The 12,333-nt window shown below is 48.3% G+C and overlaps 1 protein-coding gene across 2 annotated transcripts in view; it reads left to right on the forward strand.

Annotated features, from left to right (window-relative positions):
* Ube4b (ubiquitination factor E4B) overlaps positions 1-11,509 on the forward strand; it is a 102,285-nt gene extending 90,776 nt beyond the window's left edge. For both annotated transcript variants that reach the window (XM_085838588.1, XM_021161159.2), the window contains 5 exons: positions 2,220-2,354; positions 4,452-4,643; positions 8,502-8,676; positions 9,659-9,805; positions 10,185-11,509. In XM_085838588.1, the coding sequence (XP_085694714.1) occupies positions 2,220-2,354; positions 4,452-4,643; positions 8,502-8,676; positions 9,659-9,805; positions 10,185-10,246 (711 nt within the window). In that variant the 3' untranslated portion in view covers positions 10,247-11,509. The remainder of the gene's footprint in view (positions 1-2,219; positions 2,355-4,451; positions 4,644-8,501; positions 8,677-9,658; positions 9,806-10,184) is intronic.
* The last annotated feature ends 824 nt before the right edge of the window (positions 11,510-12,333 follow it).

Consider the following 12,333-nt stretch of genomic DNA (forward strand, 5'->3'; position numbering starts at 1 on the left):
CACACGTTGTCTTCTAGGCTCCAGCCACCTGTACTCCACTGCTTGCTGCTCTTGGTGGTCATCTCATGGTACTGGCATCTCCAAAACACTGCATGACCCCTTCAGTCCTGGGTGTCAATTGCAACTGAGGCTGCACCTTTACCAATGGCCTTCCATGGCCTCTCACAGTGCTGAGCCTCAGCCACTCTTCATAACCCCTGGGTGACTCTTACACATTACCAAGTCCTGCTGCAGCACGAAGTAAAACCTTGGTTATCTCTGGAACACAGCCTCTGAGCTCTCAGAAAACACTTCCCTGGAGATTTTATCTCAACGATGCTGGTCTCTTCTTAATCACCGCTAATTTCTTAGCTCCAGCTAACCAGCATCAATAGTCCCAGTAATGCAAAGTTTTTGCTTTAGTAGTTCTGGTATTTTGTTAATCACAGCTGATTCTTCAGCCCCAGCTAACCAGAACCACAGAATCTTCACAATCAAACTAGCAATGGCCCTGAAGAGTCTTTAATTTTCCCTCTGAAATTTCACAAGCCAGGCCTCCATCTTCTGCACTGTTCTCAACATTATCTTCCAAGCTCCTACACAACATCTGACAGAGCTCTTAACACCGAATGGATCTTCAAGCCCAAAGTTCCAAAGTCCTTCCACAGTCCTCCCCAAAACATGGTCAGGTTTGCCCCACTCTGCTGGTACCAATTTGTCTTAGTCAGGGTTTTTATTCCTGCACAAACATCATGACCAAGAAGCAAGTTGGGGAGGAAAGGGTTTATTCGGCTTACACTTGCATACTGCTGTTCATCACCAAGGAAGCCAGGACTGAAACTCAAGCAGTTCAGAAAGCAGGAGCTGATGCAGAGGCCATGGAGGGATGTTCTTTACTGGCTTGCTTCCCCTGACTTGCTCAGCCTGCTCTCTTATAGAACCCAAGACTGCCGGCCCAGAGATGGTCCCACCCACAAGGGACCTTTCCCCCTTGATCACTAATTGAGAAAATGCCCCACAGCTGGATTTCATGGAGGCATTTCCCCAACTGAAGCTCCTTTCTCTGTGATAACTCCAGCTTTGTCAAGTTAACACAAAACTAGCCAGTACAGTGAGAGAACCTGTGAACACAGTTAAACTCAAGGTAGCCCACACTCTGAACATAAGCAAAAACAGTTGTTGTTCTAACATTTTTGAGATGTCTTTTGTCCAGAGCACTAGTGTCTATAGAAAATTTTGTTTAATCGGTTGTGTTAAAGTTTCAACCTGTCCATCTGTCTTGCCTCAGACTAAGCTTACATAATATCTGCAAGGGAAGGATGGGATACTCAGATTCACACTGAGGCCATTGAGGCCTGGCTGTTCCTGGGCCCTTCCTGGTGCAGCTTCTTCTCAATAGGCTCATTCTTAACCCTGGAGAAGTGGGCAGTTCACCAGCCTACTGCAGAGTCTCCACCAGGCACAGATTGCAGCAGCAGCCTAGAGGGTACTTGCTGGGCTGTAGCTGCCATTCCAGCTGTTTGCCCTTCCCCTGAGGTGGGGCTGAAGCCAGGCGGGGTGGCACCCAGTTGTAATCCCAGTGCTGAGGTAGTGGTGACAGTGAGACCCTTCAGGCTTGCTGGCCAGTTAGCCGTGTCTACTTGACATGTTCCAGGCGGGTGAGAAAAAACTGTAAAAAAGAAAAAAGTTTGGGGTGGGGGGGACCCAAGAACAAGACCCAAGGTTTTTCTCTGGCCTTGACATGCATACCTACATGCATAACAGTAGCAAAATTACAGTTAAGAAATAACAATGAAAATAATGTCATGGTTGGGGCATCACACATGAGGAGCTGTATTAAAGGGAGGGCCACAGCACTGAGAAGGTTGAGAACGACTGGTCTAATCTAATTCATCCTCCCAGAAACTAACCCTGCCTGTTACCGTTGTGAACACTGATGCTCAGAGAGGTCAGCCATGGGCCAGGACTGGCTGTGACTCAGTGGTAGAGCCTGTGTTTAGCATGGGCCAGCCGGGTGTAACCCAGAGGTGTCAAGGCCATCAGAGGACCCATCCTGGAAGGAGCAATCATGAGCTGTGTGGTCAGTGTGCTGGTATGGCCATTACCTCTGTTTCAGAGTGCACTGGCCTGTCACCCTCCACAGCTGTAAGCCGGCCATGTTTTTCCTTCCCCCTTGGCCAAGTGTTCTGAGTAGCCGGCTGGTACTGAGATTTCTTTGGCAACTGTTTGATGTTTCCCAGGATCAGCAGCAGGCCCGACAGTCTCAGCTTGCTCAGGACGAGCGTGTTTCCCGTTCTTATCTTGCCCTGGCAACTGAAACCGTGGACATGTTCCATCTCCTCACCAAGCAAGTCCAGAAGCCGTTCCTGAGGCCAGTGAGTAGAAACTGGGGTGCTTGTGTGATCTTTAAGGTGCTGGGTACAGAACTTACAACTCAGTGCATGTTCATTTTAACTACAGCAACTGGGGAGTAGAATTCTTTTTTTTTTTTTTTCCTTTGGTTTTTCAAGACAGTGTTTCTCTGTATAGCCTTGGCTGTCCTGGAACTCACTTTGTAGACCAGGCTGCCCTCAAACTCAGAAATCCGCCTGCCTCTGCCTCCCAAGAGCTGGGATTAAAGGCGTGCGCCACCACGCCCGGCTGTGAGTGGAATTCTCATTTTGTTCCCAATTAGATCTTTTGGTCCACATCACATGGTACTCTACAGGGCTGAAATGAAGCCCCTTAACATACACTCTAAAATGTTCACTTTTGCCCTCTTCTGATTATACAGCACATTTGGATCAGGATTTGTGACACAATTTCATTGTTACTGAATTGTGTTTACATATCAGAAAAGTATAAGGTAACAAATTATGATTTGGAGGACATTAAGTAGAATAATCGGTAAAAGATGCTGCTTATAAGAGCTTTGTAGCAGCATTGAGGGAGCTGAGGGCTCCTGAGAACCGTGACTGAGGCTTACTGTGACCCGATGGCTGAAACTCCTGGCCCAGTCCTGTTCCGAGGTTGAGAGTGAGTAGTGTAATGGAGACCCCACCCCAGTAAGGAGCTGAGGTACCTGTGAGGTACCCTGTGGGGTGACAGTGCGCAGGGAGCTGAGGTCCATCTGCAGCTGTTTGCACATGTACAGCTTTACTTTGGAGTGGGGGTAACTTTACTGTGTATTCCTCTCGTTCTCTGTGCTTCCTCTTTGCTCTGTGACAGGAGTCACTGTGTTGCCTCCAGCAGAGGCACTGTCACACAGGGGCCTGTCTACAGACTGAGATCTGGGTCTTTTCCTGTTTCTTGATAAGCAGATGTCAGCATAGCAGCAGGAGCAATGGAGCGGGAAGCAGCTCACCGTCCACATTCCTGCTCCCTTAAGGATGTGTAAAAGGGATTTACTAGCATCTCCTACAAAGGCTAAGAGATAAGCCTGTTAAAGATGTTGGAGAGTGTGTCTCAGGCACCTGCTCAGCTGTGCTCCTGTGATAGCCTGGACATAGACAAGCCTGACTGTTTTCCAAAAGAATGACCACATTCAAATACAACTTTATGTGTGGGTGTGTTGGGGACGGAATATGCTATGTGCTTGCTAGCGCCTTTGGCGGTCGGAAGAGGGCTTTAGACTCCCTGGAGCTGGACTTGCCTACTCTTAGGAGCTCACTGATGTTGGTGCTGGGAACCAAAGTGTGTGTCCTCTGGAAGAGAAGCAAGTTTCCTTAAAAACCAAGCCATCTCTTCAACCTGCCTGCATTTCTGCCCTCCTTCCTTGCTCGCTTAAGCACTTTTTCAGCCCCCAGCTTTCCAACACTGGGCTAAAACCATGATTTCTACAAAAGGAAGCTCAGGAGATTTGTATGAACCCAGTCACTGCATGAGGACCTCATTAGTTAAGGAATCTTTTTGGTGGTCAGTATTTAATGTCTGGTCTACAGCAGCTGTCTCTGAGCTCAGAAGCCATGTTTGTCCCAGCTGTATCGGGTACTGTTGGTCTGCCGACTCTTGAGGGCTATTTGTCCTTAATATTTTGTCAGTTTAATTCATCACAGAGGCAAGACTTACGATGTTGACAAATGTCACCGTCTTCTCTCTCTTCAGTAAGTAGATTAGAACAACACGTGCCTGACGTTGGGGACTTGAGAAGTTTATGGGGAAATGTGGAGATGAGGCTTCCCAGCCACAGTGACAGGACAGCGAGGGCCTCTGTCCTCTCGCTGCTTCTCAGTGACTTTGGAGTGCTGCTCTAAGAGAAAGTGTCTCTTCAGAAGACTTCTGCGGGCGTTCATCTCTGTGCAATCAGACCGCTCCCTTGTAGGGCTTTCACATCAATGGCGGGGGATGTTTGATTCCAGGGCTTTCTCTAGCTTTGCGCTGCAGCGCAGCACAATTCAGGGGTTCTTTGAAGATTGAGCAGCCCATTCCCACTGGGGTAGGAGCTTCTGAACTTTGCAGCAGCTTGGACCGTCCTGTTGTCCTTCATTTCCTAGGAGCTTGGTCCCCGATTAGCAGCCATGCTGAACTTTAACCTGCAGCAGCTCTGCGGACCCAAGTGCCGGGACCTGAAAGTTGAAAACCCAGAGAAGTATGGTTTTGAGCCAAAGAAGCTGTTGGACCAGCTGACGGATATTTATTTACAGTTGGACTGTGCTCGCTTTGCTAAAGCCATCGCCGATGACCAGGTGAGCACTGAGGAGGCCTTTCTCATCAGGAGGCCTGGCACTGAGCCGTGTAGTTGGCACATGTGGTCTGCACCTTCACAGCAGACCTTGTGCATGTGTGTGTTGTCGTCCCCCTCCACCCTGTGTGTGTATGTGTATGTGTGTGTGTGTGTGTGTGTGTACTCCACACCTCAAATGAAGTAAAAGCAGGAATTTTAAAGTCTCGTTTTCAGAAGTTGTTAATGCAGTGGACATGAAGCAGAGGACCACAGCTGGTCCAGGAGAGAAACTGATGCTTCCTTGGGAGAAAAGAGCAGAGCTGGCCCCCTAATCCCTCAGACCCCCAAACAGATTCTGTTTCCAAACTCTGTTTGCTGTGTCGGGAAATTGCAGGTCTTCCCAAGCACCCTGCTTACCAGCTGCCATGAATATATGGCCTTCAAGCCAATGCCTGCCTCCTCTCCTTCATCCAAGAGCTTTAGGGATCAGGTCAGCTCATGTACACACAGCCTCCAGTACAGGCCTTCCCTCTGTGATGTCACAGAAGAGAATCCTGTTGACTGTCCTGGTGGCACAAGTCTGTATCCCAAATACTCAGGGGGCTGGAAACAGGTTGGTCACAAGTTCAAGGCTAACCTGGACTTAACTGAGACCATCCATGAAAACAAAATTGAGCTAGGAGTATAGTTCAGTGGTAGAGCACCCGGACTTGCAAAGTTCTAGGCTCAACCCTTAGTCCAGCCGAAGACTTTTGCAGAGAAAAAGGAAAGGGTTCCTCCCCTTCATGGTCTCTGGTAGCATCTGTTTTCTTCCCAGGTCTTTTGCCATAATGTCTCGTGTAGCCTTTGAACTCCTGATCTCAAACTCTCCTCTTGAGTACATTGATGTGTGCTACCATGCCTGACATCTGGGCAGCTCTGCAGCACAGTAATGCCTCGTGTTTACTGTATACCGACCGACCGCTCTGACCACTCATTTGATAACCATGAATTCTATGGCACAGCTTCTACTAAACCCTTTGTTTTAAAGTAAGGAACACAGGGCACAGAGGAGCTTAGTGGCATGTCCACGCTCAGAAAGTATGGTATAGAGGGGAATGTGTGACTGGCAGTCTAACCCTGTACCCATATTCTCACCATCTACCTAAATGTTGGGAAGGTGGTATATTGCTTCCCATATCACTATCTTTGTATGCACAGCATATGTTACCCATATGTGGCCTATGGCTAATTCAAAGGAGTAATGGTAAAACACAAGAGTTGTATATATACTCTTGTTTGCTTAGTTTGGTTTGGTTTGGTTTTTTTGAGACAGGCTAGCCTTGAACCCAGGATCCTCTAGTGTCAGCCTCCCAAGTGCTAGAATCGCAGGTGTGTGTTGACCATACACTGCTTTTGTTTTTTTTTAAAGATTTATTTATTATATGTAAGTACACTGTAGCTGTCTTCAGACACACCAGAAGAGGGTGCCAGATCTTGTTACGGATGATTGTGAGCCACCATGTGGTTGCTGGGAATTGAACTCAGGACCTTCAGAAGAGCAGTCAGTGCTCTTAACCACTGAGCCATCTTTCCAGCCCATACACTACCTTTTTAACTACAACTTTATCGCACAATTATTAATGTGTTGATGCTTCTTGTTGTTTCTTACTGTTTGGGACACTGTCTCGCTGTGTAGCCGGCTGCCTCCCCAGTGCTGGGGTTCCAGGTGTGGACAGGGGAGGGAAGGGTGGATCTGCAGAGGAAGCAGGCCTATGTGGTTATTTAGAAATGGAAGCCTTAAAATGCAGTGCTCGGGAGAAAGGGACGGGGCAAACTTTTGAATTCAGTGCCAGCCTGGTCTATATAAAACGTTCCAAGCCAACCAGGGCTCCATACTGAGATTGTCACTCATTAAAAAGAAGGCAGATGGATTAAGGAGTTTCCCCCACTGCTGGAAAGAGATGAGTCTGTGTAGGTGTCAGTGTGGATCCTGCTCACAAGGTCACAAGATAAGCAGCAGGCTTGGCAGAGGCCTCACAGTGAAACAGAAGCTCCTGCAGGCTCTGTCGCTGGCCCCTTGCTCTCACAGTGGGGAGCACAGGGGGACACTGGCATCCTGCTCCTCCTCGTGCCAGTGCCAGTGCCATCACTGAATCTCGTGTGCAGTCTCACAGGCCAGAGAGGGAAGGGCAGCACTGGAAGGTGGAGTCTTCACTTAAGCAATTCATGGACATTTGTTTACTTGATGGTGGGGCTTGGTTTTGGTTTGTGTTCTGTGGTTGCCTGGTGTGATTAGAGACTGTGGTTGTGTCCCAGGGCCCGGGGGACCCATTCTCCTGTTTGTATCTTGGCCTAAGTCAGCAAGTGGGCACGGATGAAGCATGCATGCTGTGTGTTTTGTGGTGTGGGTGATTGTTACACAGTAGATCTCTCAGAGCTAAGTCACTGACCGAGTCACACCTGAGGAATCTAGTTTGGGCAGGTTAGGGATTTACATGAGACTACATGACTGGGGGCTAGAGAGATGGCTCAGCAGGTAAGCACTGACTGCTTTTCTGAAGGTCCTGAGTTCAAACCCCAGCAACATGGTGGCTCACAGCCATCTATAATGATATCTGATGCCCTCTTCTGGTGTGTATGAAAACAGCTACAGTGTACTTACATATAGTAAATAAATAAATCTTTGGGTTTTGGTTGGTTGGTTGGTTGTTGTTGTTTTTTTTTTTTTTTTTTTTGGTATTTTGAAACAGGGTTTCTCTGTGTAGCCCTAGCAGTCCTGGAACACACTTTGTAGACCAGGCTGGCCTTGAACTCAGAAATCCACCTGCCTCTGCCTCCCAAGTGCTGGGATTAAAGGCGTGCGCCACCACGCCCGGCTCAATAAATAAATCTTTAAAAAAAAAAAAAAAAGAAGAAGAAAGAAAGAAAAGAAGAAGAAAATAAAAAAAGACTGAAGCCGGGCGTGGTGGCGCGCACGCCTTTAATCCCAGCACTCGGGAGGCAGAGGCAGGCGGATTTCTGAGTTCGAGGCCAGCCTGGTCTACAAAGTGAGTGCCAGGACAGCCAGGGCTACACAGAGAAACCCTGTCTCGAAAAACCAAAAAAAAAAAAAAAAAAAGACTGCATAACCGGGAGGTAATGGGATCTGAATTTGTGCCTAGGTTTGTCTGGGTGTGTTGTCCACTGTTTGCATTCCTACAAATGATGTCAGTCACCTGCTTATAGGAGGGGTTCGGTGCTGTGGGAAATGTGGCATTAGGAAGTGTTGGTTTCAGTGAGTGACGATGCTCAGCTGTTGCCTGGTGATTTGGCTTACTGTGATCTGTTGAGTGTGGCCTCACTATGTAGCCTGCGCTAGGAGGGAAGGATGGAATACACGTGTGACGACCACCATGTGACAGCCACCGTGCCCACTCACGTGAGCCTAGGGAACCAGAGGTGACTAGAGCAAAGCTCCCCTCTATGAACAGTAATGAGCCAGTGACCTATGCTTGGTTTGCGTCTGTGCTCACCCTTATGTAAGAAAAGCAGAATTTACTCATGTGCTCCCAGGATACAGTGGCCGACACAAACAGAAATAACCTCAGTCTCCTTCTCTTTTTAGTGGCTAAATTTTATAACAAATGCTTGCTAGCTCCTAATGTTAAAAACTTCCTGTTTTTCTGGGTCCTGCAGCTTTCTCCACAGATGACCTTGGCACACGTGATTCTGTCTCTGTGCGTCTATAACTATATCCGGTGCCCCCTTGCCCACGGTACAGTGTATAGGAGAAGATGGGATGCAGAATGTATGGTCACAGTCGTTAGGAGTCAAGGATCTCCCAGACTGCACTTGGCCATTTCTGATGTGTTTTCTTCTCAAGTGTATTCTCATCTCACGTGACCTTCCTTGTGTGCAGCGATCCTACAGCAAGGAACTGTTTGAAGAAGTCATTTCAAAGATGCGGAAGGCGGGAATCAAATCCACCATCGCAATAGAGAAGTTTAAGCTTCTTGCAGAGAAAGTGGAGGAAATCGTGGCAAAGAATGCGCGGGCAGAAATAGACTACAGCGATGCCCCGGACGAGTTCAGAGGCAAGTCCGCATGCTCATGCGGTGTAACTTGGAGTGTGTGGCATTAAGGGTGCTTTCTTGGTCACTGTTTCATTCCTGTGAAGCTATTCCACAATCAAGGCAACAGTTTGAGAGGGTGCGTGCACGATCAGGATAGCAGGGCCATGGCGACAGGCAGGCAGGTGTGGGGCTGAGAGCTCACGTGCAGACCCAGGCAGGGAGGCAAGCTGCCAGAGGGTGCAAGTAGGCTTGGTGTGGGGTTTGAAACCTTAGAGTCCACTTCCAGTGACAAATCTCCTCCATCAAGACCACAGCCATTCCAACAAGGCCATACCTCCTAATCCTTTTGAAACTGGTCTGTTAACATTTGAGCCTCCGGCGAGCCGTTCTCGTCCAGATCAGCACAAGGGCGGCCGCTGGCTCTGCTTCTTGATGGTCTGATGCTATAGCTGATTCTTGAGCGTTGTCGAAAATTATGTGTGCAAATTGTAGTGAATATTGTAGATTGAAATGTTGACCATCCGAGGCTGGAGAGATAGCTCAGTGGTTAAGAGCACTGACTGCTCATCCACAAGTCCTGAGTTCAATTCCCAGCACCCACATGGTGGGTCACAAACATCCAAAATGGAGTCCGGCACCCTCTGCTGGTGTGTCTGAGGACAGCAGCAGTGTCCATCCTACATTGACCATCCCCAGTGCGGTTTCATCAGATACCCAGGAAGACTTCAAAGGCAGCTCTGCCACTATCAGGAAGGAGTCTGGATTCCAAGGCAAAGGGTCCTGCCCTAGGCCTGCTGCCTAGCTGTCTTTTTGCTCCTTTCTCCTCCCAGCAGCAGTGGCAGAGGCAGGGCAAGGCCTTCATCTGCCTTCATCATTTGCTGCCTTCCTTTACTGAGGGGCTTGAGGGGCTGCTCACTCCACAGCTCTCCCTGAGACTGTCTCGCTGGTAGGAACCATCTGCTTTTGTTCTTCAGGGTTAGTGTGTTCTGCTCTGTCTCCACAGACCCTCTGATGGATACCCTGATGACTGATCCCGTGAGACTGCCCTCTGGCACCATCATGGACCGTTCTATCATCCTGCGGCATCTGCTCAACTCCCCCACTGACCCCTTCAACCGCCAGATGCTGACTGAGAGCATGCTGGAACCAGGTAGGAGGCCCAGTGAGGGCAGCCAGACCGGTGCCTAGAGGCCTGCAGTCCCAGCAGCAGAAGGGGATATCCTGTGCATGGCACGTTCCGACAGTGTAATTACAACACTGTCTCAAACAAAAAAGAAAAGGTGGCTGGGCCTGCACAGAGCCCTTGCCCAACTGTGTGCATCCCCAGCACCACCACATTGGATCCAGAAAGTACCCAAAGCCACGGAGCACTCGGCTCACTTTGGCTTTAACGTTGTTTTCCTGTCCATGGCTGTTCCTTCTGCAGTCCTCAGCACAGGGAGCACTGTGGACTTTGTGGCCACTCAGACAGAACTGCAGTGGAAGAGCCTGTCATCCAGGCCGTTAATCCCCTGTGCTTTCTCCCTCAGTGCCAGAGCTAAAGGAGCAGATTCAGGCCTGGATGAGAGAGAAACAGAGCAGTGACCACTGAGGCCCCATCACTCCTCCGCTGGAAGCCGCCACGCCAGCCAGCCAGGCCGCAGCAGCATCTGCCTCGAGGCTGCAGCTCCGGCCTGTCACCAGATGTGGCCAGATCCTGAGAGCCCACCCGTGTGACCAAACAGTGGAGATCTGAGGGGATGACGAGAAGAGGATTCCTGTACATATATTTAAGTGACAACAGTCAAAGCTTGAGGGACGAGTTTACGATGGCTTGTGTAGTAAAGCGCACCCTTCGCCTGTCGCTACCTGGGGCTGTGACAGCGGAAGTGTTTAGTGACAAGTGGGTCTGGGCAGCTTCCCCCTGAGCTTACGTTTTGTTTTGTTTTGTTTTTTCGATGTGAATAGAGAACTCGGACATTTTGCTGCTAAACAATCTCCCCTCCCTCACCCTACTTGCACTGCTGTGGGTTTTTTAAAGAGAAACAGAACCAGACTCCTTTCCCGGCCCTCCAAACATGTATTCTGTGAGATAACTGTGCCTGCGACAAAAGTGTTAATCTTGGGATCGTATTTTTATATCATATTCACATGCTTGTTTTTTTAATTGGTGTTAGATGACATAATTAATAAAAAAGGCAAGATATTTTCAGAATTTGAATTTCAGTTTTTTTTTTCTTTTGAAATAGCCCTTTTAAATTTTTTTATTATAAACAAAATGAAGAGAACCCAGTGAGCCTGGTCCTTCTAGCAACCCTCAGTTAAGATCCTGAGGAAAGGGTGCAGCAGCAGGCTGGCTGGAGTGGATCAGGACTCCTGTGACTCGTGGGGCTCGGGGGAGGTGAGGGGCGTGTTTTGTTTTTTGTTTTGTTTTGTTTTAATCCTATGTGACAATTCCAACTATGCCGAGGATAAGTTCCTCAGCCAGCCCTGGGTTCTCTTATATGCTGTGTCCTTTTGGGGTTTGACCTTACCAAAGCAAAAAAAAAAAAACAAAAAACAAAAAAAAACAAAAACAAAGGGTGCAAGAAATAAGAAATGTGGAAATCTGTCTGCTTGTTTACATGGCCCAACAACACCACCTAGGCGCACGCGAGCAGAAGCCCTCTCTGTATTACCGCTCCCTACGCAACATACTTGAATTCTTGAGTTCCCTTTGGGGTGAAAAAGGCTTTGAAACCATAAAGTGTTTTAAAGAAACGAAATCTTCAGAAACATACTTCCTCCTCTTTTCCTTTCTCCTCTGCTCCACAGTCTGTGCTCTGTTCAGTTCCCAACACAATCAACAATAAACGGTGATACCCATTCGGAAGGAGCCTTCTGTGAGTCGTCTTTTTGTTGAAAGAAATGGGTGGGAAAGGCTGGCATGGTGGCGCACACACACCCTTAACCCCAGAACTCTCAAGAAGAGGCAGATGGATCTGAGTCTGAGGTCGGCCTGGTCTACATAGAGAGTTCCATGTCAGCCTGGGACACATAACAGGATCCTGTCTTTAAATATATGTAATATGTATATATATAAATAAGTATGTACATATATGTGTGTGTGTGTGTATATCTATATACATGTATATGTGGATGGATAGATATATAAAACAGGGCCAAAGAGATAGCTCAGCACTTACAGGAGCAGAGAGGGACCCTGGTTTAGTTCCCAACACCCATACCTTGCAACTGCCTGGAAGTCCAGATCCAGGGGCCTAGACATCTGTCTCCCATGAGCAGACACTGGGCACACAAGTGATGCATGTACATACACACAAAGCATTTATACACATAAAATTAAAGGATCAAAGTCCAACAAGAGCAGGTCTCTGTGAAGAAATGTTCTTTCTGGAGCCAATTAGAAATAGCCTACCGCCGGGCGTGGTGGTGCACGCCTTTAATCCCAGCACTCGGGAGGCAGAGGCAGGCGGATTTCTGAGTTCGAGGCCAGCCTGGTCTACAGAGTGAGTTCCAGGACAGCCAAGGCAACAAAGAGAAACCCTGTCTCGAAAAACCAAAAAAAAAAAAAAAGGAAATAGCCTACCTTTAAAGTAAAGCACAGCGGGCCATTGAGGTGGTTCAGGGGATAAAGGGGCTTGCTGCTCTCATTCCACAGACAAGTTATCCTCTGTCCGCTACACACGCTGTAGCATA

Source organism: Mus caroli, unplaced genomic scaffold (assembly GCF_978045245.1).
Source record: "Mus caroli unplaced genomic scaffold, Mus_caroli_1 scaffold_6, whole genome shotgun sequence".
Taxonomy (NCBI): Eukaryota; Metazoa; Chordata; class Mammalia; order Rodentia; family Muridae; genus Mus; species Mus caroli.